This window comes from Zonotrichia leucophrys, chromosome 3 (genome assembly GCF_028769735.1).
Source record: "Zonotrichia leucophrys gambelii isolate GWCS_2022_RI chromosome 3, RI_Zleu_2.0, whole genome shotgun sequence".
NCBI classification, from domain to species: Eukaryota; Metazoa; Chordata; class Aves; order Passeriformes; family Passerellidae; genus Zonotrichia; species Zonotrichia leucophrys.
The window spans coordinates 104,273,811-104,299,383 of NC_088172.1; the positions used below are offsets into that span (position 1 = coordinate 104,273,811).

A 25,573-nucleotide genomic window follows, 5' to 3' on the forward strand; every position below is an offset into this window, starting at 1 on the left:
CACTGAATAAATAATTATGATTTCTTTGAAATAAGGACATCACGTATGCACACACATCCACATTTCCATACATATGCAACATACAAAAAAAACTATCCAAAAAGCAGCCTCTGAGCAGAATACCAGCAAATTTTAAAAACCACTTTTCTGTCTCACTCCTAGAAGGCTCTGAAGATCCTACACAACACTGGGCACAGCTCAAGGTGGAGAAGCAGACTAAAAGATGGGAATTACTCGATATCTCCTTTTATTTTCAACACCACAATTAGCAGGACAGTTAACTCTCTGAAAGACAAAGCACAGCACTGAAGAAACCAAGAACTCCATCACACAATTCAGGTCAAGCTTACCACAAAAGACAGATCTTTAGCTATAGATAGTACCTAAAAAAAACAAAAAAGCCACCAAAAAACCCTGCCCAGCATCAAAGGTTCATAAAACTTCTGTTTTCCCAGTTCTGTGTGCATTGTTAGTAAGATTAATTCCTTCAAACTCAACAGAAAAAAATTGTTGACAATTAAGTAGCAAAAAAGGTGCTTTTACCTTGTAGGATCTCACACAGACATTTCTAACCCTTCCCTCACCCCCACATGACCCCACTCCAACAAACAGGAGTAACTCCAACTCACAGAGCAGCCTTCTCACTGAAAAAGGTTGAATCACTCCTAAATTTCCCTCTTTGAGCTTATAAAGAACTGAAAGTTCAGCAAACTGGATCTTTAAAAGCTACAACTGCCATGTGAAGAAGACAGAATAAAGAAGTTATGGAAGTATTGAGCCTAATGCCAAACTAATGTCAAAAGTAGAGAGATTTGCACAAGCTGGAGAACCTGTCATTTTACTGTTTGTACATTCTCCATCTCACACACAGACCAACTTCTACTGGTGCTATTTATTAATCACTGCTAATTAATACAGTGGCTACAGAGGTGATTGCCCTTTGGGTGTCTGTGCCTAGAAACAATCCTGGTTTATTCCTGCAGGCTCCATGCAGCAGGAACCACAGGAGGCTGCAGTTTTTACCAACAGTGGCAGTGACACACGGGCCAGGGCTTCTCCTGCACTTCAGCTCCAGTTCTCTTTTGCTCCTTATAAAGCCTGGTGGCTTTGTAATTTGTGTCCTCACAACCAAACTTTCAGTCTTGAGCCTCTGAGTTCCTCTGAGTATCAGCTCCGTGGATGCTCTTGGTTTGCAACACCTCTGTTTAGGGGCACATGCAGCTCCAAGTACAGATGCAATTGGTTCTGAAGCATTTCACAGATTTTTTTTTTTTTTTATTAAGGAAATACAGATGGAAAAGCAATAGGAATAAATGCACTGATGGTCATTCCTGGGCATTTTCTGATTTCTGTCAGCTCTGTAAGAACTTCCTTGCTGCATGATTTCCCTTCCAAATGATGAAATCTGCCTTTCCTTTTAAATCAGTTCTCTTCTACCTTGAAGGGGCCTGTAGTTAAAGCAGACCTTAGGAATAAAGCCTGTCCTTTACTCTCTGCCTTGCCTCAGGAACTCCTCAATCCTCCCCACTTTCTCACACTTGCACTGTTTTAAATCCAGCAGTACCAATCATGTTAAACTCCTCCAAAAACAACGACTGCACCAAGCCTCCATCCTGCAAACTGATGTGGTAGCCAAGACTTGTCCCTGGTTGCACACCCAGGACAGAGATCCCCACAGAATGCACTGAGCTATCCCTGTGTCCCCTCAGAGCTGCCAGGGTGCTCTCATGAGCAAGAACTGCTGAATGTGCTCCAGAGCTTTCCAGCCAGGCACTCCAGGGTCTCTGAGCTTCTGTCTCAGCAGGAGCACTCCCATCCCCAGGCCCGGCTCCCATCCCCAGGCTCGGCTCCCATCCCAGGCCCAGGCCCGGCTCCCAGCCCCAGGCCCGGCTCCCTCACACCTGCAGTGGCTGTTTCTTCCTCCAGGCACTCCCAAAGCAGCAATGTCAGAGATGCTCCCCTTCCCCATCTCTGAGCTCAGCTTTCTTCTCCTTCCTTAAATTTGTTCTACCAACTCTTACTTTACTCAGTTAAAGCCTTTTAGACCTTTCCATCCTCCAGTCTTTCCTTTTCCCTCTTCCATTCCATGCCCACAGACACCTTCCCCCAGCACCAGATCCAATTTCACAAGGCCACACCACAACATCTGTGCCATGCATTTCCCACAGCCTCAGCATTCCTGCAGGAACCCTGCGAACTGCACAGACCTAAGTGGCCACCCCAGCTGAAATGTGCCCACATTCCTGGTGGCTTTGGAAGCCATGGAACACTCAGGCTGGCACCTTGGGAACAGGGGAAGCCGGCAAGGGTGAGCAATGTCAAGGTGGGAGAAGTAAACACCTTTGGAGTAACCAGAGTTGTAAAACTGCCCCGCCCCACCTGGAGCAGCTTCACCCCAACATTGCTCACCTGTGGGCAGAGATGTGGTCACCATCAGAGTCTCAAAATCCAGAATATTGAAGCCTTTAAACACCCAGAACTAAGCAGCAGAAAGAAGGAAAACTAGGATGCAGGTAAGTTCCAGCTACATATATTTTATCAATACAATGCAGGAAATGGGGTCTTTCCACACACTGGCAAGGGCTCATTTCACTGAGGAGTCACAAGATGGTTTAGAGAACTTTTTATCACAGTAAAACCACAGAACAAAAAGCTGAGCTCAGAACTAACCTGACTTAACATCTTCTAGTGTATAAGTTTTCAGATATTCCTAAAAAAAGAAACCAAAACAGACTGACTTGAAGTGTAATTGTTTATTCAAGTAGCTGATGAGAAGCCAAAACACACCATGGTCAAAGTAAAAATTTAAAACATTTCATATAAAAAATAAAAAAAAAAGATAATTTCCTTGCTGTTTCCCCAGTCTCCTGTTTTACTTGGCCAGCTCTAAATGAAAACGTGGGTGATTTACCTAATCTCTCACTGAAGGGTGATTTGCTAAAAGTGTGTTGCAGTACTACAAACAACACAAGCTCCTCACTCAGAAAAACCCCTACAAATAAATTGACTAAACCAAGGAAACGACAGAAAATGACAAAAATACAAACCAATTGCAAAGAAGCAGGCAATACAATTCCAAAACACAACTGTGGCCAGAGGAAGCACAGCTCTTAAGTGCACTTCTAGCAAGAACCTGGGAGCTGGAGGAACACACTGTAATCAGACCTCAGGGACAACCATCATGCTGGACTTGTGGGGAATATCTTATATCCAAAGGTCACTTATCACACCAAGCACAAAATCAAATGGCAAGCAAAAATAATCATTTTAAAAAGCATGCTTCCTCTACTTTCAGCAACATAACAGAGTCAAAAGTACATAATTCAACACTTTTTAGATCTGTAACTCTAATTTCTCCATATTCCCAACTGTGACAAGGGCCAGTTGCATATGGATTGTGCTCCCTCCCCCAAGCCTCATCTGGTATCAGCTTTTCATGGGAAACATCAGATCAATTAGAGAATGAACATTAGTATCAGAAACTGGTCACTGATACAGAATAACCAGAGGAAACGAGCCATACACTAAACAAAACAGCATTAGGAGCAATAATACTAATATTGAAAGAAATCTATATGTGTGTATATATATGTATATACACACACACACAATTGTATAACTTTTTGTGTGAGTACCATGCACCCAGCACATTTTTTTCAATACATTGGGATGTTCTCAGTGATTAGTAGGGGGTTTATTTTGCTTAGGATCAACAGCATGTAAGATGATAGCCACAGAGTTCAGCATCTCCCATTCCCTTTCTACTTTCATCTATTAGAATTCCTATTTTTATTATACAGAATCCATGACTGCCTTAAATTGATTCACCAGAGCTCTTCCCAACCTTGATAAGTATTTAATGGGACAGTGACAATTTCAAGTTCAACTGGCCAAACTTCCTACAACTTTTCAGTGAGGATAAAGTCTTCTTTCTACCTCTCAGTTTCTGTACAAAAAGCATCCCAGAATACTCACTAGATACACCTAATTAAAGAGAAACACAAGTGCAGAACGTACTAGAGAAAACAAAAAGTTAATTCCTTGGTATAGAAACACTCATTCAAATGCCAGGAACAATGAGATCTGTAACCCAAACTCTAGCACAATAAAATTCCATAATAATGGCCTGGTTAAGGTGCTTGAGTGCCTTTAATGCCACCTTGATGATCACTCATCAACCACCAGAGCATCACAGACACCTACAACCATCTCCATCCCATAAGACACCTCAAATTAATTTCAAGTCTACATCAAACTCCAAACTTCTTCTATTTATAAATATTACACCTTGGTAAATAGATTGCTTTCCTGCAACTTTCTGACTAAAAAGTACACAAATATTAAGCACAAAGACAACATAATGGCTTAAAGATAGGAATTAGCAACTTCAGGAGTCTCATTTCCCTAGAAAAAACCAAAATGCGATCGTGTCAGACACAAACTTTTGAACAAAGGCAATTTCAACAAAACTGGCAAAGGTTTGCAAGTCTAAGCAGTGCTGTGTTCTGAGGAATGGAAATACAGGAGCTACTCCAAAGAGCAAGGAAAAAGCAGTTTCAGCTGGTGTTCCACCATCTGCTGGTTATTCAGCACCTGGGTAACTCCTCACACCCTGAGATCAGAAGGAGCTGAGGAGTTTTAGTTCAGTATTCCAGCGCACAGCACAGTTACACAGAGAGCACAGCCAGCCTTGGTACCTTCACCAACCAAACAGCACCTCCAAGATAAAACTACACCAGAACAAATCAGCTGACCCCAGGTAACCCTGCCTTTATCTTCTGCTCCTCTGCAACACCAACAAGTTCTCTTTCAATCTCTCCATTCCCTTCCTATCCCACCTCCCTGTCTGCTCCAGCAAACAAACACCTGTCCTGCTTGAGTCATCCCAAGTTATTGCACTGTGGAGCAGAGCAGCAGCAGCTGGCTCTGGGCAGCTGTGTGCAATTTAGGAATTGGCACCTTGCAGGAGTGATGGCACCTGAGCTTCTCACCATGCCAGGCCACGTTTGCTGTGGGTTAAAATGCCCCCTTTGGAACGGCTGCAGATGTTCCACCTGAACATAAAAGGTCCTTCTGGAGAGCATCTTCAGATTCCACCTTCCCAAAGAGAACCTGCCACAGCCACTGGTGCCAGCAGCAGCTCCACATTGTTTTAAATGCAGTCAAATGCCAATTATCAGACAATACCCGGATTCACCCAGCACACTGGAGCTGGTTCTACCCAGAACCTCCTGCTGCCATTACAGTGCAAGAGCTCTACTGTCAGTACATTGCAAAGGTTCCACATTGCTAGAGTTTCATACCTCCTTGGTGTTCCTTGTAGGCAGCTCCTCTAGGCACTGACTCTTCCTTGGCCTCATCATCACCACCTGACTCCAGTTCCCTCAGCCACCCAACCCACTCTTTTATAGCACTCTTCTATTGGCTACAGCTGTGGCCTGTTAACATCAGGCTGCTCCTGATCCTCAACAACTGGCCCAGCTGCAACTCTTTAGGGGGTAAGATTACTTTCTGTATTACCTTTATTTCCTGATGTTCTATCCCCCTACAACCACAATCTAAATAAACTCAGATACAGCATCTGAAATGCAGGACAGCTGTGCAGCATGAGCCAGGCCAGGTCTAGCAGCAGCACTGCACACAAAGCCCAGCCTAAGTTCCCACACCACATAACCTCACTTCTGCCACTCAGTGAGCACAGCTCAAAGCTCAGCAAAACTGAATCCACACATGCCCAACAGTGGCAACCTGGCCAGGGTAAGATGGGAATGTGAAATCCATCATTGATAATTATGATAAATATTGCTATATTAATTGATATAATGATCAATGCATAATACATAACTGAGGCTGGGTTGTGGCAGTGACTGAGGAAGCAGCAGCATCCCACGCAGCACTGAGCAGGGATACAGAGGAGATTCCCATCACAGTTCAGGGAGCAGGATGAGCTGCCATCAGTCAAACACTGTGTGATGCACATTTGGCCTTTTTGATCAAACACCAGGAGGAAATGGGTCAGACCAGCTTGTGGGATATCTGGCTGGGAATGGAATTCACCTTGCTCTGGCTCTGCCGGCCCAGGAGGACTGACCAGGAGTCTCCACATTGTCCTTACCACACCCCAGCTTTGAGAGGGCTCCTGGGCCCAGCAGGAATGCACAAAGCTGCTCTGGCCAGGGGGTGTCCAGGCTGCTGCATTTCCATGGGAGGCTGGAGCACAGCAGGGTGAGCCTGGCTCCAGCAGCGTTCCTCAGCACTGCTTCCATGGCAGTCATGTCAGACAGAAGGATCTGGGGGATCCCTGCACTGCACCTCCCAATGCTTCTGTTATCTTGGGGTTCCCTGCAGCCAAGATACTGCAGTGCTGCCTCTCCAGGGAAAGGCAGGTTACTTATTACTAAGGAAAAAAGCCCACAAAGCAATTTCAAAGCATCTACGCCGCTCACTGGAGTTAAAAAAAAAAAAAAAAAAAAAAGTAGCACTCAATTTCAGAGTCCTGTTTTAACTCAGTGTTGTGAATTGCCTTTGACTCCAAGACAAGATGTTACAATTCTGGGAGGGCTGTGTTTTTTTCTTTGTATTGAAGTTGTCATAGTTCCTCTTTCAATTAAGAAAAAACCCAACAAAACAAAACAAAAAACCCAGCTCAATTTAGGCAGTATTTCCACAATCAAGTCTGCCTGACATCACCAAAACACAGACTAGATGTGGAAAGTCAGGCTGCCCATCATAATATTTTGACAACAGCCACTGCAAGTTTCTTAAGGAATCAGCGCAGCATTGGACAAGCTCTGCATAATTTGAGCAATTCCCAGCATATCACTAATTATCCCAAGGTGAATTTCCAGGCTAGGGCTGACAGTGTCAGTGCCAAAACTACTGCTCAGATAAAGGACTGCTCGCCTGCAGTTTACAAGAGATTTCTTGCATTCTTTCCTTTCAATAACAGAATGTATCAGTACTTGAATGACTCTGGGTTTGAGTCATTTTCTCTAATATTCCAGCTCTGAACTTCTTTTTAAATACTACTTTAAGGTGAAGACAGAACTCAGTCCATCAAACTACTTTACAAGTAGAACAAAGACTTAATTGCATGAACAAGGTTCCAAAAACTGAAGAGGTTTTCTATCGCTTTTAATTAAAAGCAGCAAGGAATGCAAAAATTAAAATACCTACTCCAGGAAGCATTCTATTTTCAAGAGAGAACTTTGCAAATGAGTTCAGCTGTACTACTTGGCACGCAGTGAATCAGTTTCAGACAACAGGAGCAGCTTTCCCCCACAAGCAGAAAGAAAGGCCCAGGGCTGAGCCACCCTGGCCCACAAGAAGCAGCAGATTACCAGCAGATTTCCAACAAAAGCACGTCATGACTGTGCTCCAGCTTTCAGCGACAAAACCTGTGAGAGGCAAATATGATGAACTCATTTCTCACAGAGCATATTTAAGGCTGCTTAAACAAGGAGATGAGAGGTAATGGGCAGTGGGTCATTATCCTCACTGGAGCTTCAGGCAGTTCACTGAGAGCCCAGGAAGAGCTTGCTCAGCATCTGAACTCCAAGGCTTTGTTTCCAGCAGCACAGGTGCAGGCCACACTCATTCAGGAAGGACAATACAATTCTGAGAAAGGACAGGCTAGCAGTGAAGTCACTGTCTCTCAACTCTCAGACACACACTCAAATTTTGCATTCCTTTGTGCCAGATAATCTGTATGTAGTAATTCTCTCAAACACATGGTGCATTAGGTAATTTGCTGGCTAAAACAATTATATACTTTCTAAAAGCTGCTAGGTTGAAAGAAGTAAGAGAAACAGGAGATGGCTGAAGGCAATGCACAGGGCCCATACAAGCACATCCAAGAGAGCAGTTCAGTTCCATGACAAGCATCCCCCACGACCAGAAAATGTATTCACAGGTGCCATTCTGATATAAACAAATGTTCTTACAGGTCTCATATCAGCAAGTACAGCTATGGCTACACTGAGTTCCAGTCACTCTGGAAAGACTCAAACTGGCACTGCTGCTCACACCCACTGACTTTCCAAAACACTGATTTCAATTTCTGATCAGTTTGATCAGACTGCATCTACTCTAAATATTACAGATCAAGCACTGACACTTAGGACTTGAAATACTCTGGCACAAGTTTCACTTTAAATATAAAGGAAAAGAAAGTAGCTCACAGGGAAAAATAGTTCAACCCAAAGTAAACCAGCAACAGTTTGTTGTTAACTGTGAAAAGTCAGAGACCAGCCAATACAGACAAGGATTTACTGCACTCACCATCCTTCAACTAAGCAGAACTTGATTGCACTGCTGGTGAAAACCATGGGTTTTTAATGAAGAATTCAATAATTACATGTCACAGAATAATAAATAGGCAACTGAGCACTTCCTGAAGATAAAAAGAAACTCTTGCTAAAAATTATCAAATCCCCCCAAAATGAGCCAAGCAGCACAACACAAAACTAAAGACTATGAGTGTTGAACAACACAGCATAAAGCATGTTTCTATACACAATTACACAGATTAAAAACTCTCAAGTGGAAGTCAGGGCAATGAATTGGAGGCTTCTTCAACGTGTGGAAAGTGGAAAAAGGCAAAAAAAGTTTTGCCCCTCATTCCTTGATGGGAGTCAGTGATGTGCAGGGATGCTGCTCTAGAAACAAATCTCAATTGGTACAGATTTCTCAAGTGTTATTCACAGCCCTTCTACAAAGGAGCTGAAGAAAGGTCAACTCCCAAAGGTGCATTTTCCACAAGGACTTTTTCTGACAAGTTTCTACTTCTTCCACCTGTTGCTCCAGCACTAAATCTCATGAGCAGCTCTAAACTCACTGTCCACTGGATGTGCTGGATCTGAACAACTCCAGAAATAAAACTTTGCACATCTCCAACAAGCTGGATATTTTTACTACATGTTAAGAACACCACAGAAATCCTCACAGCTGCATATCTGTGTTTAGCATTCAGATTGCAAATCAATTCCCATACCAGGAAAGGAGCAAAGTGGAAAGAATGGCTTCTCCCCTCTTCACATTTTCAAGAAATTGCCAATTTGCTGCACAAAATGAAAGAAGAAATCACCTCAATATAAGCTTAAATGGCAGAAATTAAATGGCCACAACTCTGTTTAATTGCAGCACGCTGTTACTACAAGCAGCCCTGAGTAATCAGCACAAGCACTTGCTCCTGAGGATGGTAAGAATCTTTTTCACATTGTCCCAGCACCCAGACAACTACAAAGGTGTAGCTGGGGCTGCAGAAATCCCTATTAGCTACCTGAAAAAAGTCAGAGAAGAAAACAGATGAAATGAAAGGAACCAAGCAGCAAACATTGCTCTTCCCTCCCAATCACTAAAATGCCAAATCACAGCCTGCTCATCACTTGGACACAGAAAATGATTCCAGGATTTGCTCTCCTGACTCAATGTGAGTTGAGCACACGGATGCAAACTGCAGTGACATGGAGAAATCAAGCAAGGAATTGAAACCTCTAACACAGAAATAAAAGAAGCAAAAAGGAATTGTATGAATTAAGGGAATGGGTGAGGCCCCTAAGTGTCTCCTGGCAGACAAAACCAACCTCCCCAAGCAGAGGCATCCCCTCCAAGGCAGGCCCAGGGAGATGGAGCCAGGCCTTCAGAACCACCCCCAGGGAGGGACAGCAGTGCAGCCACAAGCACACCAAAGAATGATCAACAGGAACATTTCCTGCATGGCAAACATGATGACTTCACATTCTACACTGACCAAGTCTCTTCTGGACATGAAGCAAGGGATGCTTTTCTTTTCCTTTCTTGCTTTCTTCACTTTCCTTGAACTTATCCCCTGGCTGCTCTCCAGTGCTAGAACCTCCTGGCTTTAAGGATATTACTCCAAGTACTTATCCCACAGAAGATTTCCCTGTTACAAAGAGAAGCAGCTCAGTAAATACACCTCGGTGCTGTGTAACCCACACCAAACTCAGCAGAGCAGGATTTATGTAACCCATCTTCAGCATCACTGACCAAGTGGCCTGAGCTATGAAAAGGAACCAGTTTGCAGCAGCCTGAACAGGAAAAGTCTCAGGACAAAATCATTCCTGATCACATCAAGTAACATGAACCAAAATAATTGTACAGAACAAAAGCTGAAATATCTTTCCAAAAATAGAAGCCTTTTAGCTATTAAAGTCACAGAGTTTTTCCCTGCATTGCTTTACAAACAAACCAACTTTGTCTTAGTGCCACCTTCCCTTTCACTTTAGAAAGTTCACAATTAGTGAGTATACAAGTTTCCCCTCCCATTTTTTTCCCTCCAGTTTTTTTTACTCCAGTTCATTGGGAGTAGCACTTCACAGTCCATAACTGCAATTTGGCAATGCTGCTACAAAGAAAAGGTTATTTTCATTTTCCTTTAGGCCTGGTTGCTCATTGCCTTAAAAAGGGTCAAAGACAAAAGTAAACATGAAAAAAATCCTGAATTACAGTGTTATAAACAAGTGACTTTCTTTTCTTCAACAGGAGACAGCAAAGATCCAAAAAGTTGGGCAATTACCCCAATAAATCCTCCACAGCATCTCTGCAGAGATTCTGAACATGGAAATATCACTTAAAGGGGAAAAAGATGAATCTTTTAAAAAAGGCAAAAAAAAGAAGAAAGAAAAAAGCCATGAAACAGAGACAACTTCTACAGTTTTGCACAAGAGGAACCATCAAAGAGCCAAATGAAACCTTGGATCTACACAAAACAGCAGAGCAATCAATCCTGAAGTTTACAGGTGACCACTGAACAAGTGAGAGCAGCTCTTGGAGACCAAGTGATGTTAATGATGCAATAGTTGTAATAATTCTATAGCACATCCTCAATATCTGAGTCCTCACAGCATAAAATATTGATTCTCCCCAGATCCCAAAGAGCAAACTGAATCTGCAATGCTTTGGAACACAATTTCTCAGCCACCTCAAGGTAAACATACCCTCAAGCCAACCTCCAAGCCTCCTCTCTGCACTCCCCACATGCCAGAACAACATGACAAGGAGTCAAGAACCTCCAGCATCCACATGCAGGGCTATCCTGAACCTACACAAACAGTCAAGCACTCCAGCACCTCAAGTGTTTTATGGAGCTGATCACTCTGAGCAGCTCTGCACACAGTGATAACACAGAGAAAAACAAGTGTGAGTCCACATTCATCTCCTGTGCTTCAGTCAACTGGGGGGGTTGTTTTGGGTTGGTCCTTGGGGGTTTTTATTTTTCTGGTTTACTAAAGAGAAAGCATAAGGAGAATAATAGCCTGCAAGCTGGTGTAGTGGAATAACATCTAGAAGGCTCTAGTCATCAGTGTGAACTGATTTTACAAGATTTCAGAGCTGACTGGGGAAAACATGGGCTCAAGAGGCAGTAATAGAAAAAAGTGAAGCAGAATGCTGGGAAGAAAACAAACTTTGTTCCCAGAAACCAAGAACTGGGAACAACCAAGACCTACCAAGGTAACCTAAAACCACAGCTGCCACTACATAATAAAACCTATTTTTCCATGTTGTAATCTTTGTTTCTTACTTTTATAAAACCCAAGCCAAACAAGAAGAACAAACCAAACCTAAACCAAAATCTTCTACAGGGTTTTAAGTCAACACACATCAAGATCAGCTGCAGTCCCAAAGGGGAACCTCGTAGCAACGGAGCTGAGCTGGGCTCTGTGGGACAGCCCAGGGCCAGGGCTGTGGGGACACTGGCTCAGGATGGCTCTGAGAACCACACTGGCACCTCCAGCCAGGAAGGGGCACCCCCAGGACAGCCCTGCAGCCCACACACACCCAGCACCATATCCTCAGTTCCTGGCATGGTGAGGTGTCACAGCACACAGCGCGCATCTCCAGGCAGCTCACACCATGCCCTGGCTCCAGCGGGACACAGCAACCTGCACAGCTCCTGGGAGACACCTGAGACAGCCAAGCCCACCTCTGAGCTTCCATTTCTGTGCTTTCTGGCTCACTTTGGGCCTGAGATCATCTGGGTATCCGTGCAGTGCCTAGCAAAACAGAGCTGTGCTGATCAGGGCCTCTGGACAGCACAGAAATGTAAATACTGCTCAAGAACAAGTGAAACTCAATATAAACCCTCCTAACTGACAAGAGCTGGCATCCAAAGAAACCAAGGAATGCAAAGTGTATCAGGGTTCATTCTGGGATACAGAATGCTGGAGGTTCACACAAAAGCACAGAATGTCCTCAATGCACTTTTGCTGTAAAATTTGTGCACATTTAAATGAGCCCCTATAATTAATGCCGTGAGAATCTGTTCTTAAGCCTTTTGCAAATAAGTGGCCTTATCTTAAAAAGCAGCCCATTGTGTCTTCCCTTTTTCTTCTTCTATTAAAGGCTACTAAAAATGTTTATATTGTGGAAGAGTAATTAAAGAAAAATCAGACTCTTTATAGACTTTACTCCTATTAAACCTTGCCTGGGATAATGTAAATGATGCTAAGAAACCTACAGTGAGAAATTAAGACTGCTTGCTCTGATTGAACAGATTGTCTTATAGTGCAACAACTCCTCTAAAGTCTGGACATTTCTTAGGGGAATTTACATTTTATCAAGTTCCTGGATCTAAGCATAACTTCAAATTACTACTGCTCAGGAAATAACTTCAAGATCAGGGAATTTACTGGGTTGAACATGCAGATCAAATGCTGAAAATCAAGATGCTGCAAGAGAAGGAGAAGAAATACATACAAAAACCCCAACACTACTAATTCCACCCACAGAATATTGCCTGCTCCTCATGCTTAAGCACAGCAATGTATGTTAAATACACGCATGCATACTTACACATTTTGGCCAAAGAATAATCTTACCATTCCACAGGTGTTCAGCTGAGCAGCTCAGGCAGCCCCTGAGTGCCTGTGACACACTCAGGGGCTGGAGTGCTCCCAGCACACAACCCTGGGCCACCCAAAGGTCACTGCTGGCCAGAACGCCCAGCTCTGCACAGCCAGGGCTGGGGGCTGACTCTGGGGCAGCCTGCAGTGACACTGACACATTTCTGATGGAAATGTGTCTGTCTGGGGCAGAGCTGCTTAGCTTCACCCTCCTGTCAGCCCTCAGCTGGGAACTTTTGGGCAGGAAAAGGGAGCTGCCCACGTGTTCCTGCTGTCACTGCCCTCTCCCAGCCACCTGCAACGCAACCGACACCAAATCCTGCTTTGTAAACATCACAGCGAATGAAGACAAAGGCCAGGGTGCCTCCTAAAAATGTTTGGTTGACAAGAAAATTCCAAAAGGAAGGAGATGCCGCTCCCTGGCCTCTCTGGAAGGCCTGCTGGGAGTTCAGGTGAGAGCTGATCCCAAACGCTCCGTGGGCAGCAGAGGAAGCTGCTGGCAGCCTGTGCCCCACACACTCCGGCCATGACCTCACTCCTTACCACCACTTTTCACTTCTGCTGCAGTGTTTTAGAAACCAAAGCTTGACATCAGTTTTGCACTATCTACCTTTCATTATTACTTAAGGAACGCAAAGAACTCAACTGGAAGTTCTAAAAGAAACCATCCCTTCCTCACAACTCAGGCTCATGCACTGAGAAGGGAGCAGCTCACGTGTCTGTATCCAAACACACACACCCCAAACAGTTCTGCTGATTTACAGTGGGCTTCTTGCTCTGAAGGGAAGGCCAAACCTAATGTCACTTAAGCAGCATTTTTTGAAATTAACTACATATCAGCAGTACTGCAGAATTTCCCTAATGAAGTTTGACTTTCAAAGACATATTTCCTTCTACTTAATAGCAGAGATATATCTTATATAATGCAGAACCATTAAATTATCCATACTCCAGTTTTTTATACATATATATATCTACATTAAAAAAGAATTGTTAAAGTGATTGAAGACATTGCTTTATCTATAGGGAAATATCTATCTTCATCAATCTCAATTACCTTAAAACATCTGCAGAAATCAATTCATACTGGAATTTCAGGGATTCCTTGAAATATCAAATTTAATGCTACAACATTTTCCTATTTGATCATACCAATCCAAATCAAGTTTAAGCAATGATTACTTATCAATCCATCCAAAGCACGTGAAGTTTTCTCTTCCAACAAGCAGCTGTCATCATATACAATTGATAATTAAGTCTTATTTTGAACCTACAGTTTAAATAACCATTTGGTGTCTGATATCGACATAATCTGATTTAACCCAGCCTTTGAACTCTCTCAGAAGTTACTTTTACACCTACATTTTTACTTCTCAAATGAAACACTACCCATCACTGAACACCCTATTTCCCCAGCAAGAAGGAGGCCAACATTCAACTCCTGCAGGATCCTAGGGAGGAACAAGCAGCACATGGAAGTGGGCCTCAAAGAGTGAGGACAACTCCCCCCAAAGCCCTGTCCTAGGCAGCATTCTGTGCTCCACTCTGCTGGAACAGGATTTGCAGAGTGCAACCAGGAAAAATGCCATGTTTAAGATCCGAGATAGTTAAACTTCCCTCTAATCGCAAACTTCAGCTGGTAAGTTGTTTCAATTCCTCAGCATCCGTACAAATGGTGGTTTTTTCGTCTTTGTTCGTGAGGCAGAGCTCCTGAGAAGCTGGGAAGGTACCTTGGCTGCCGCGGAGCGCAGGTTCCAAGGGATACACGAGGCCTACAGGGAATTTGGTGCCCCAAACGCTCCGGATGGCAGCGGCAGCGGGGGGAACACCTGCTCTATCACCCCTCCGACCGTGCCGGCAACACTCGGAGAGAGGAAACTTCGGGAGGGAGCCGGAGACCACCCCCGGAGCCAAACACCCGGCAGCAGCAGCAGCTTCCCGACCTCGTCAAGCCGAGCCAGGCTCCTCCGGGCGCCGCTTCCCTCAGAGTTCCGGGAGGATGGGTGCCCGAAAAGCACCTGCACGGCGCACCAAGGCCGGGCACAGCGAGGGGCAGGCAGGAGCACTCCGAGCCGCCTTTGCTGCTGCTGCTGCCGGTTCAAAGGGACCCAGCCCAGGCCCGGATGCCCCGGAGCGGCTCCCGGCAGCCTGGCCAGGCCCCGCCGCGGCTGCCGGGGATGCGGATCCCGAGGGAAAGGGGGGATGGAGCGGGGACACGGCGGCGGCAGGCCCGCCCCAGGCCGCGGGGAGCGGGGAAGGAAGGAAGGAAGGGGGAAGGAAGCGCCGAGCAGGGCATGGAGGGAGCTCCTCCATGGCAGCAGAGAGAGGGAACCCCGCGGCCGGGAGGCCCGAGGCGGGCGGGGAGAGGCGAGCAAGGAGGCGAAGCGGGGCTGTAACCCGGTGCAGAGGAGGGTCCGCGGGGTCCCGGCCCGGGGGGAGGGAAGCGGGGGAGGGCGGCCGCACTTACTCTCATTTAACACCTCCAGCAGCTCGGCGCAGCTCTCACACATTGTTCATTAACAGCAGCAGCCGCCGCCGCCGCCTCCTCCCGACCATTGATTGATCCGCTCGGTGCTGCTGATTGATGATTGATGGGGGCCGGGGCGGGGGTCACCGGGGGGGAGGGGAGGGAGGGGGCGGGAAGGAATGGGAAGAGAAGGGGAGGGGGGGAGGGGGGGGGGGGAGAGGCAGGGGCCGGTCTGGGATCCGGGGCGGCTGATCAATGCAAATGAGCCTGTGGCGGCGGCGGCGGCAGCGGCGGGGAGGAGGAGGAGGAGGAGGAGGAGAAGCCGAGTCACTCACTGGCTCCCAGGGACTCCACGCGCCGCCATTTTGCTGAGGGGGAAGGAGGAGGAGGAGGCGACGGGAGCGAAGGGGGGGACAGGGCGCTCGGGCGCCGCTCGGCAGTTTCCGACCAGGCAGGAGGAGGCGAAGGTGGCCGAGTCCCTCCTCCTCCCTTTTCCCTCTCGCCCCGCCTTCCCACCGCGGTTCCGAGCGGCGGGATGGCGAGCGGGGAGGAGGAGGCAAGGGGGCGGGAGGGTAAAATGGCGGCGGTGGCGGTTGGGCGCGCGCCCGGGGAAGGGCGGGAAGCGCCTCTGCCTGCCCTCTCCCTGCCCTCCTCCCGCCTCCCGCCGCCGGGAATCTCCGCCAGGAACGCGCGCACGCCGCCGCTCTGACAGCGCCGGGGGAGCGGCTTCTCCTGCCCGCCCCTTCCCTCGGTGCCTGGAGCCGCGCTCGCCGGGCTGCCTCGGGGACCTCCCGCCTGAAGAGAGCGCTTAGCACGCTAAGCCGAGCTCCGTGGCGAGGAAGCTCCCGGCTTCCAGGTCTTTGGGGTGGTTTCTTGGCGTTTTCCGCCGTCGGGGCGCGGGACGGAAGAGCCGCCGCCATCTCCTTCCCGCGCCGCGCGGCTGAGGGTGCGGGGGCACCTGTGGGCGCCGCCGACCCGGACCCCGGGAATGGGCGTTTGGAGGGCTACGGTAGCGTTTTCTATTAATAACTAATTTATTTTTGCCTCATAGTTTTCTGCCCTGGTTTGTTGGGGGTTTTTTTGGTGGTTGTTTTGCCTTTTTTTTTTTTTGCTCCCCCCCTTCTTGCACCGTGATTTATTCTGTACGATCAGTAATGGCATCTGTGACTGGTTGGAAATAGTATTTTCTAAATAAATGACACGGTGAAAATGAACGAAAAACTTTAATTGAGGATACATAATTGATGCTGTTACAACTAGCAGTTAGTTCACTCTGCCTTGGGTGCGTTTTGAACGAGATTTCAAACCCGTGGATGCCAAATTTTCAGGCAAACATCTGGTTTCCATTTAAAAAAAAAAAAAAAAGCCCAACCCTTTTTTTTTTTTTTTTTGCCATCTCTGAAGGCTGCTCCCTCCCGCAGGTACATGTCAGTGGAATGGGGATCACATGATGGGCTCGGCTGCTGTTTCTGCCCTCGGCCGGCGCTCCCAGCACGGAGCGCGGTTTTTGTTTCTGCACCACCACCCAGCGGCCAGGCCGCGTTATCTGAGCGCTGCCAGTGCACAGACCCGAACGCGGGATTAAAAACCCAAATCTATTAATAGCCGCAATGCAGATGCCGTATAGTTTAGCGGAAAGTCAAAAAGAATCACCAATTGAGGGGAAAAAAAAAAAAAAAGTTGTTCTGAATTCTTCAGTGGATCTCTCTTATTTCTTCCACTTGAACTAAATCTGCTGGCATGGTGACAGAGATGCAGTTCTGGGTTTTTTTAATTCCGTGTGCATATTTGTCCAGGCTGATAACAGCGTGGTGGTTGTGTGTGTAACCTCCCACTGCAGGCCACAGAATGCTCAGCTCCAAACAATCCTCCAGGCATCACTTTGTTAAACTAAGATTAAAAATCCCACTGCTGTTCAAAAGTAAGAGACAATTTACTGTAAACAACAGGTACGGAACAGCTACAGTGCAAGTCAGGAATATACTAGAATGATGTTTCACCCAGAATTCTTGTCAGTGCTTTGTTTTGAAATACTTTCCATGGTAAGCTTATCAACAAAGATAGCTATTCCTAAATATTCCCTGCTGAAATTTCCTTCTACTGTTTTAAACAAATACAGAAAATTAACTTGAGAGTCTGCAGGAGACACAGATTCCTTGTCTGTCACTTTAATTCACATAACATGTTAGTGCAGATGTATTTCAAATGGGAATAACAAGGGGCAGTAATGCAAGAGAGAGGTTAGAGACTGTGAGTAAAAACCTAAAAACTTGCCTGAAACTTTTTACTGATCTTTCTGCTTAGATTTAATTTATAGATGTTTTAATTCCTGGCAGTGTCTTTTCTAAGTTATGTATTTTCTATTGATAGAAATCTGACCAGCACAATCTAGTTAGCTATTAATCTAACTGGTTACATCACTAAACCTCCACAATAATAACAACTATTTAATTGCTAACTGGTTTAGTTATTAAAATGTCACAGATGTACTGGACCCTGTCAAGCCTCTTTTGGTTGCTTCATCCTTTCCAGCTACTCTGAGAACACATAATGGAAGAATAAAAGGAGTCCAGAACGTTGCAGTTGTGCTCTGCTCCTGCCTGAGTTAATGTAGTGACACCTTTCTCTTCTGCAGCACCGATTTCAGAGCTTGAGCTGCATCAAAGGCAGATCAGAGGATTTATGTGTGAGTTTTCACTCGGTGTTGTGCTGCCTTACCTTCTGTGTGTCCAGGAGGATTTCGGTTTCTGTGAGCACCTCACTCTGCAGTCTGCATCATCTCATTTGAATTGGCACTTTTCTCTCTCTCTCTCCCTTCCTCAAGCAGGCCCTGCAGGACCTTTTCCAGCAGGCTCCAACTGCCAGAACATCCTCAGAGATGGTTTTCCTGACACTCAGCTGTCTGATTGAGGGCAGCCCCACACGAAGCCCGGAGTGACAGCAGGGACCTGCTGGAGCCAGGCTGAAGGAGCACAGCACAGAGCATGGCTGACCTTGAGGCACTCCTGCTTTTGAGCACAACACAATATTGAAAGCCTCATTCCTTTCACTGCACTGGTTGCCTTTTATTTTTTTATTTTTTTTAACTAGAGACTAAATTGAATTCTTTTCAATTAAATGAAATGTTAGCTTCCAAGCTGAAGACAAGAGCTGTCAGTGGCCTGCTTACAGAGATCCTCAGCCTCCTGCTCTTGCTGCTTGGTTTTTCCTCTTAACCTTTATTCTCTCTGTCTGCCAGCCCAGCAGGGCTGTTCCATCCCCAGGAGGCCTCTTCCCTTCCCCAGGCTCCTCAGCTGGGAATATTTGCTCTGGTCAAGTGCCAGCACAGCCCTTCTGGAGCAGAACTTAAATAAATGCAAGACTTGGGCAATACTAAAATCCTTAATCCAAGTTTGGGGCTGGATTAAGAGCAAGAAGATGAATTTTCAAAATTCCCATCCCAGCACTGAGCTGGCAGTTTAACTGGAGCCCAGTTAAATCCCTGACCTGATGCCTGGAATGCTGCTGGGAACCACTGGAAGCCACGAGCAAGAGAGTCAGTTTTGAGTTCACCCACATTTACCTTTGAGAACTTGACTTGCACTGCTCTTTCAGCACTCTGAGCTTTCTAACATATCTAACTAGGCTTTGGTGTCACTGCACCCTGAGAGGACAAATCCAAATTGATTTACCCCAGATAACAGAGAATACTCAAAATTTGGCCACAAATACCATGTAGGTACAGACAAGGCATTGCTGAGCATGAGAGGCACCAGAAACTGAACCACTCCCAAAGTGTTCCAGGCAGCTCCTGTTGGACATTTGGGCCTCTTTTGGACTTGCCAGGAAAAAGTGCTGGGTGACTTTTAATTTACAAGGAGTAAATAAAAATGAAAATCTGAGTGTTTTGTTTTCTTCCATACTCTCAACCTCCAAAATACTCTTTCCTCAATTCCATCTTTCCCTGTCCAGATGAAAACACAAAGAAAAGTGCTCACAGGTTTGCAGTGTAAACTCTGGGACTTTTAGCTACTTGAGGTGCACTGTACATGGGATAATGACCCCAAAAATGATTCCCCCAATGGGAATGGCCAAGCCTTTTCCCAAGGCTGAAAAGGAACAGCCTTGGACAATGAGGTGGGGATGTCCTGAAGCTGGAAGTCTAAAATAAATTCACTGTCAAAGACTGAGGTGCAGAGGAGCATTCCTGATGGGCAGGTGGACAGGATTCTTCTTTCGCTGATGGTTTTTAGAGCTGTCTCCACCTAGCAAGGGGGAGAAGGACGTTTATCCACCCCTTCCAGCAGCCCTGGAGTCTGGGATCCCTAATTATCATTTACCCACTGATAAATGCACTCTGGGACAGGCTGGTCCCTCACCACAGGCAATTTAATGCATCATTTTCAGCACCTTTTCCTCTTTTTTTTCCCCCTTTGAGCTGAAGTTTTATTGCCTTTCCAGTGCTAAAAACCATCAGCAATAACTCTTAAAACTTCCTAGAGAGATGAGCATTTCTAAAGCTTTTTTTTTGCATAAATATTAGCTTTATTGGAAAATAGTTCACTTAAACCAATCAGATTAACACACACCAAATTATTCTAGTTTAAAAAAACCAAAACCAACTAAGCTAAAATGCTTTGGAAGATAATCTGCTTCAGTTACAGTAGCAAACACATCATGGCAGCCTGAAACAAAGTACTTGGGGTGTCTTCATCAGCTGACAATCAATCCATGTAAACACAGAAAACACCCCCAAATATTTGTATTTATCAATGTACCTGGAGTACACAGAACTGGTTTGTTTTTCGGGTTTTTTTTAGTAAAATCTGTATAGAAATATGCACAAAACATTGGTTTACATATAATTACAAGTTATGGAGATGTTTATATGATGGTTCATGCTTTTTATCCATATATTTTGATTTACAGAGTGTGCATTAGAACTAGAACTTTCTCAGATGTACATTATCTTTTATTTATTTTTTTTTTCACATTCAGGATAACTGCACTAGAAATATGCACACACACCAGTCAAATCTTTAATGGTATCCAGAACTCCACAGAAGCTGCATTTTTATAGCAGCTGCAGAGATCAGGGAAAGGCACCAATTATCTTAAGAGAACAAGACAAGACCACAGTTAAATTTTTAGATCTAAAAGGGAAGCAAAACCTAAGATTAGAATGTTGTTACTCGAGAACTCTTAAGGTATCAAAATAACCAAACAACTCTTTGAATCAACATAAAAAATACATTTTGGGTTTGTTGTTTGCGAGTTTAGGTCACATTTAAATTTCAGTGAACAACCAGACCACGAAGCTCAGCCTAACTCCAGCCTTGAAGGGAGGAAGGTGCACAAACACAGATGTGTGTGTATTTCTGTTCAGAGCACACACACACACGTGTGTATTTCTGTTCAGAGCACACACACACGTGTATTTCTGCTCAGAGCAGACACACGTGTGTGCATTTCTGTTCAGAGCACAAACACACACCTGTGTGTTGTTCAGAGCACACACCTGTGTGTATTTCTGTTCAGAGCACACACATGTGCATTTCTGTTCAGAGCACACACGTGTGTGTATTTGTTCAGAGCACAGACACACGTGTGCATTTCTGTTCAGAGTACACATGCATGTGTATTTCTGTTCAGAGCACACACATGTGCATTTCTGTTCAGAGCACACACACACGTGTGTATTTCTGTTCAGAGCACACACACACGTGTGTATTTCTGTTCAGAACCAACTCAGCCTTGAGCTCCGTGACTCACGGGCTGTGATCTGCCACCCCTCTGTTGCTGGGGTTCATTTCCATTTCAATCACCTTCTCTGCCCTGCACAGCCCTGGCTGAGCTGGAGCTCTGCTGCTGCTCTCCAGCCACTCCATGTCCCTGACAGGACCTCAAGGGCTGCACTGTAACGTGCCCAATAGAGGCAATGCTGCCTTGAGGTGGAGCAGCAGGCTCCAGGCTGATGGAAGCCATGAAGCAGCCGGACCTGGGAGCTCTAAGGAGAGTAAGGAACGGGTCTGGAGCTGTGGCAGTGCTTTGGGAGGCTGCAGGCAGTCCCAGCCATGGGGTCTCGGGGGGTCTCCAGGCAGTGCCAGCTCAGTGCCACTGCCCAAGGGCCCAGCACAGGAAGGAGCAGGAGATGCTCCCAGACACAGAGGGTCAGAGCCCGGCCTGGAAACACCCTGGGCACAGCTACATCCTACAGGAACACCACTACCTCATGCACTTCTACTCCAAAGGAACACACAGCACAAAGCTACCAACTACAGCCCCCCGAGGGGCACACAACACACAGCCCAGCCTGCCTGGCCCTGGGACAGCTCTGACAACGGCCACACCTCACCCCAACAGCCTGGAGACCAAATCCATGGAGAAACCTGGGGACAGCTCGACACAGACTGCTAGAGAACAGAGACAAGACACGACAGAGGGGGAAGCCAAGACTCTACACACCCTTAGTGTTCATACTGCTTCATTTATCTGTGAAAATCATTTAACTACAAAACTGTAGGTAGAAAAATAACCGTAGATCTTGTCTACACATGTTATTAACATGGACTATTATTAACTGTTTAGTCAAGATACAGTGCAATACCTCTTTGAAATAAATTGCAAAGAGTCCAGAGAGAGAAAGAGCAAGAGTACCTCATTCCTGGCATTTGATAGTAACGTGGTATGGAGTAGTTATCCACGGAGGTAAGTCAGAACAGCTACTGTACTTCCAAATGGAACCCAACTTAGTTCGTGGTAACTTCAAGCACAACCAAAGTCCTTGAGATGAGGCAAGCCAGAAGCAACAGTTATCTAGACCTCAAGGAGCTTTTCCTACACCTTCAAATACAAATCTTAAATATGATCACAGCATTTTCATCCAATAAAAGAATAAGCCAAAGAAAGAAAAATAAATGTAAACCAAGTTTATTTTGCTCTTAAGTAGTGTTCTTTAAGCACTACAGCATGGTAAACAATGTAAATTAGTATAAGTCATCTCAAAAGCCAGTTTTTTTTTTTATTTTATGAGTTGTTAAAAAGATGCAGCCTATTCTAACAGGATAAATATTTTAACCATTTCACTTCGAGTTAATGAAGGCTCACAAATGAGCAACACTCCTCATTGAGGAAAACAAAAAGCTGTTGTCGACAAAGCGACAGCACACACACAAAAACAAAAGAACTGTGTAAAAATAACTAACTGTACTGTGTTCCCATACTCTTTAGAAGTTGCTTTACAATGGGATGATATGCACATGATCTTGCTGCAAACTTGCCATACAACTTGCAAATACACGTAGCCTATAGCCTTACCACTCAGTCCAGAAAGCTGCTAACTGATCAGAACAAACGCAGCACTAGAATCCTCTGCTGAACAATTAATTAATTCTGTCTGCTTTACTCTTTACCTTTTCTCCTAGACTGCAGGACAGACTAGAAAGAAAATGACTCCGAATTAAAAATCGATACTCTGACAGGAAATTGTATTATTTTGCAATATAGTCTTTTACAAGTTACGCTTTGCCTATTTTCCCCTTAGCCACAAAATGGGCATGAAGTAATTACTTTGAAAATGCCTTAATTTTCAACTTCATGCAAATCTAAATAAAGATGACCAAACAAAAGCTTAAACAATGGAAGGATATTTCACAGAAAATTTCTTATACAAAAAACACATAAGAAAAAGGGCCACTAGGTGACATTTTAATTTACAAATTGGCATCATTTTGGTCAACAAATATCCAAGTGCTGTTTTCTTCTATCACAACAAAGTAGCTGTACAGAAAGAAAACTGCAAAACTTGTTTTATTTTTGTTTTAATCGCACATCTCCTCGGGAATTTCATGTGGATTAAGGATGCCAGGTACAGACATCTGAAGTTTATGCTTCTCCTCTTGAGCCTGCCGAAGGGCTGTTTCTCTCTCCTCCAAGAACAAGTCTGATGTGTCTTCACCTGCAAATTCCTGGGATAATTCACACAGAAACATCAGTTTGTTGTCAAGTGCTTAAGGCAGAGTAACAGCGTCCAAAATTACACAGGGAACATCTTCCCTTCCTGTTCCCTGACAGGCTGCTTGCATGGCTTTCTGTTCCTAAGGTCACAACCAATGTAAAGCAATGTTTAAAGATGTTCACTGTGTTACAGAATGGGATGCCAAACCCAGCAGCTGGAGTCTATCCCCATTAAAGCAGAATCATTCCAATTCTGAAATACCTGACAATTGCAATCTCAAAACTGACTAACAAACTATTTCCTGCAATTTTATCATTCCAGCATCCTTAGAAAAAAATAAAGGCATAGCATTAGTGTAGTGAATTTCAAAACTGGTCCCAATTCCAAGTAGAATGAAAAAAAATCTGGTTAAAAACAGATTTCCCATTAGATTAAACTGAAAACTAGAAACTTATTTCCCATTAGATTTAGTTTTGCAGTTGTCCTATGACATAGGGATTGTGTACACAATGTAGAACACAAGCAATGATGTTCAAACCCAATTTGTAAGTGAAATCCCAGTGAAACAGGTTCCATGAACACTACTCAGTCACACAAGCCACTGGACAGAGTTCTCACTGCATTTTAAAAAGATGTAAAATAACTTCTATTTCTCAAACAAGCACTAACTCCACACTGTCTAAAGCTTTCCAACAACATCCTGCTGAGAATTACTTTTAATTTCTTGAGAAAAGCATGCCCAACACACCTTGATTTGGACCAGGAAATCCCTTAGGTGTTCCTTGAAGGCAGGAATATCCTGGTTTAAACTGAAGAGCCCTGTTACGAACAGCTTCACCTGGGCACTAACAGCAAACACAGCAGTTAGAATAGAAACTGAAATAAAGTTTCAAGAAATAAAAACCCACCAGAAGCAAGAATGAATCACGGCACACTTACTCTTGCAGGTGAGGAAATGCAGATTTGAGGAGATTAGCCACATACTCCTGAATAAACATTTGGTTGTTCACTGGGCTGCCAGGGTTTAAAGGAGTACTGATCTTTCCCTCTTCCACCAAGTTGAACATGTAGGCGAGGATTGAGGCGTGCATTGTCAAACCTGCAGATCAAAGGCACACACGGGCAGCTGTCATTGAGCAGCAGCTGTTACTCAGACAGGATGTGAGCCATGATGTGCTGCTCAGGGGGCTTTGAAGCAGGGGCCCTGCTCACCTGCAGTGTGGGAGGTGTCTGTGACCACGGAGAAGATGTGCTGCAGGATGTCACAGAAATAGGTCTGGTAGAAGCTCTGGGCAGCCGTCTCCTCCTGCGCCACGTTCTGCAGCAGGGTGTACAGGATCTGCAGGCCTGCAGACAGCCATGGACAGTGACCAGCAGAGCAATATCCAACAGCTGGGAGATTCTGGCCTTTTCCCAAGCCCAAGAAACCCCGATGGGCAGCAGGATGCCCACACGTGAGGGGTTTGTGAGGCACTGCCCAGACTGGCACTAGAGGGCACTGCTCCCAGACATGCCACGCCCCTCTGGCTTCATTATACTTCATTAGCATATCATTAGCATAAAGAGCCAATCACACTTCTTGATGAGCAAAATCCTCTATCCAGACAAATGTTGGCTATTTAAACAGGGAAAGAAGCTCTGGGCAGCCATCTCCCAGAGCTTAAAACAGGGAAAAGATGTCTCAATGTTTAGATTTAAATGGAAACTTCAATTATTTTACTTGGTGAAATTCTACTGAAAAACATCCTTTACCCCATCCCCAAATGCCTGTAAGAATCATTGGCTCCACAGTTTTTTGTGGTACCATTTTAGGCTGCTGCTTAAAATGTTCAGCCATTTCAGAAGAGTGCCAATGCTCAGGTGGCAAAGAAAGCAAGAAGAAACTGTAACAGGGCTCTCTTCCAGCTACAGGAATAACAACAACCAAACATCCCAGCCCATCCATGGATCCCTGGCTGACACCTCGGAGCTGAGACAGGAATTCTATCCTTGTACAAATGCAGAATCATGTAAACAACATACTAAACTTGATTAAAGTAAAGGAAGGAAAAGAACAGCATTCTATCAGAAAATCTCTGATCTGTATTAAACACTTCCATTTACCTGTATCTGCAACGTTTCTCATTGTGTGTTTGAAAGCCCAAATAATAGAATCCAGGACAAGTTTGAACTGTGCAGGTGGAATGGCCAGGAAGGCTGGGAAGCAGTGAGAATTTACAGCTTGAAGTAGCAAGAAGAAGTTTGTTCTATGTTCAGGATATTCTTCAAAGTCCTAGAAGGGAAAGGGGAAAAAAGCCAAGTCTCCTT

General features: G+C 45.0%; 2 protein-coding genes and 1 long non-coding RNA gene across 15 annotated transcripts in view; 1 reads left to right on the forward strand and 2 right to left on the reverse strand.

Moving 5' to 3' along the window:
* Positions 1-15,466, reverse strand: part of USP34 (ubiquitin specific peptidase 34) — a 117,175-nt gene extending 101,709 nt beyond the window's left edge. For all 10 annotated transcript variants that reach the window (XM_064709788.1, XM_064709789.1, XM_064709780.1 and 7 more), the window contains exon 1: positions 15,331-15,466. In XM_064709788.1, coding sequence (XP_064565858.1) covers positions 15,331-15,373 — 43 coding nt within the window. In that variant the 5' untranslated portion in view covers positions 15,374-15,466. The remainder of the gene's footprint in view (positions 1-15,330) is intronic.
* A 393-nt stretch (positions 15,467-15,859) lies between these two features.
* Positions 15,860-19,211, forward strand: LOC135445057 (uncharacterized). The gene is made up of 3 exons (XR_010439451.1): positions 15,860-16,339; positions 17,863-18,016; positions 18,158-19,211. It is a non-coding gene; the product is annotated as an uncharacterized LOC135445057 (long non-coding RNA).
* A 2,569-nt stretch (positions 19,212-21,780) lies between these two features.
* The window catches only part of XPO1 (exportin 1), a 34,911-nt gene continuing 31,118 nt past the window's right edge, over positions 21,781-25,573 (reverse strand). For all 4 annotated transcript variants that reach the window (XM_064709791.1, XM_064709790.1, XM_064709793.1 and 1 more), the window contains 5 exons: positions 25,370-25,538; positions 24,479-24,613; positions 24,206-24,365; positions 24,015-24,111; positions 21,781-23,276 (listed from right to left, as the gene is read on the reverse strand). In XM_064709791.1, coding sequence (XP_064565861.1) covers positions 23,130-23,276; positions 24,015-24,111; positions 24,206-24,365; positions 24,479-24,613; positions 25,370-25,538 — 708 coding nt within the window. In that variant the 3' untranslated portion in view covers positions 21,781-23,129. The remainder of the gene's footprint in view (positions 23,277-24,014; positions 24,112-24,205; positions 24,366-24,478; positions 24,614-25,369; positions 25,539-25,573) is intronic.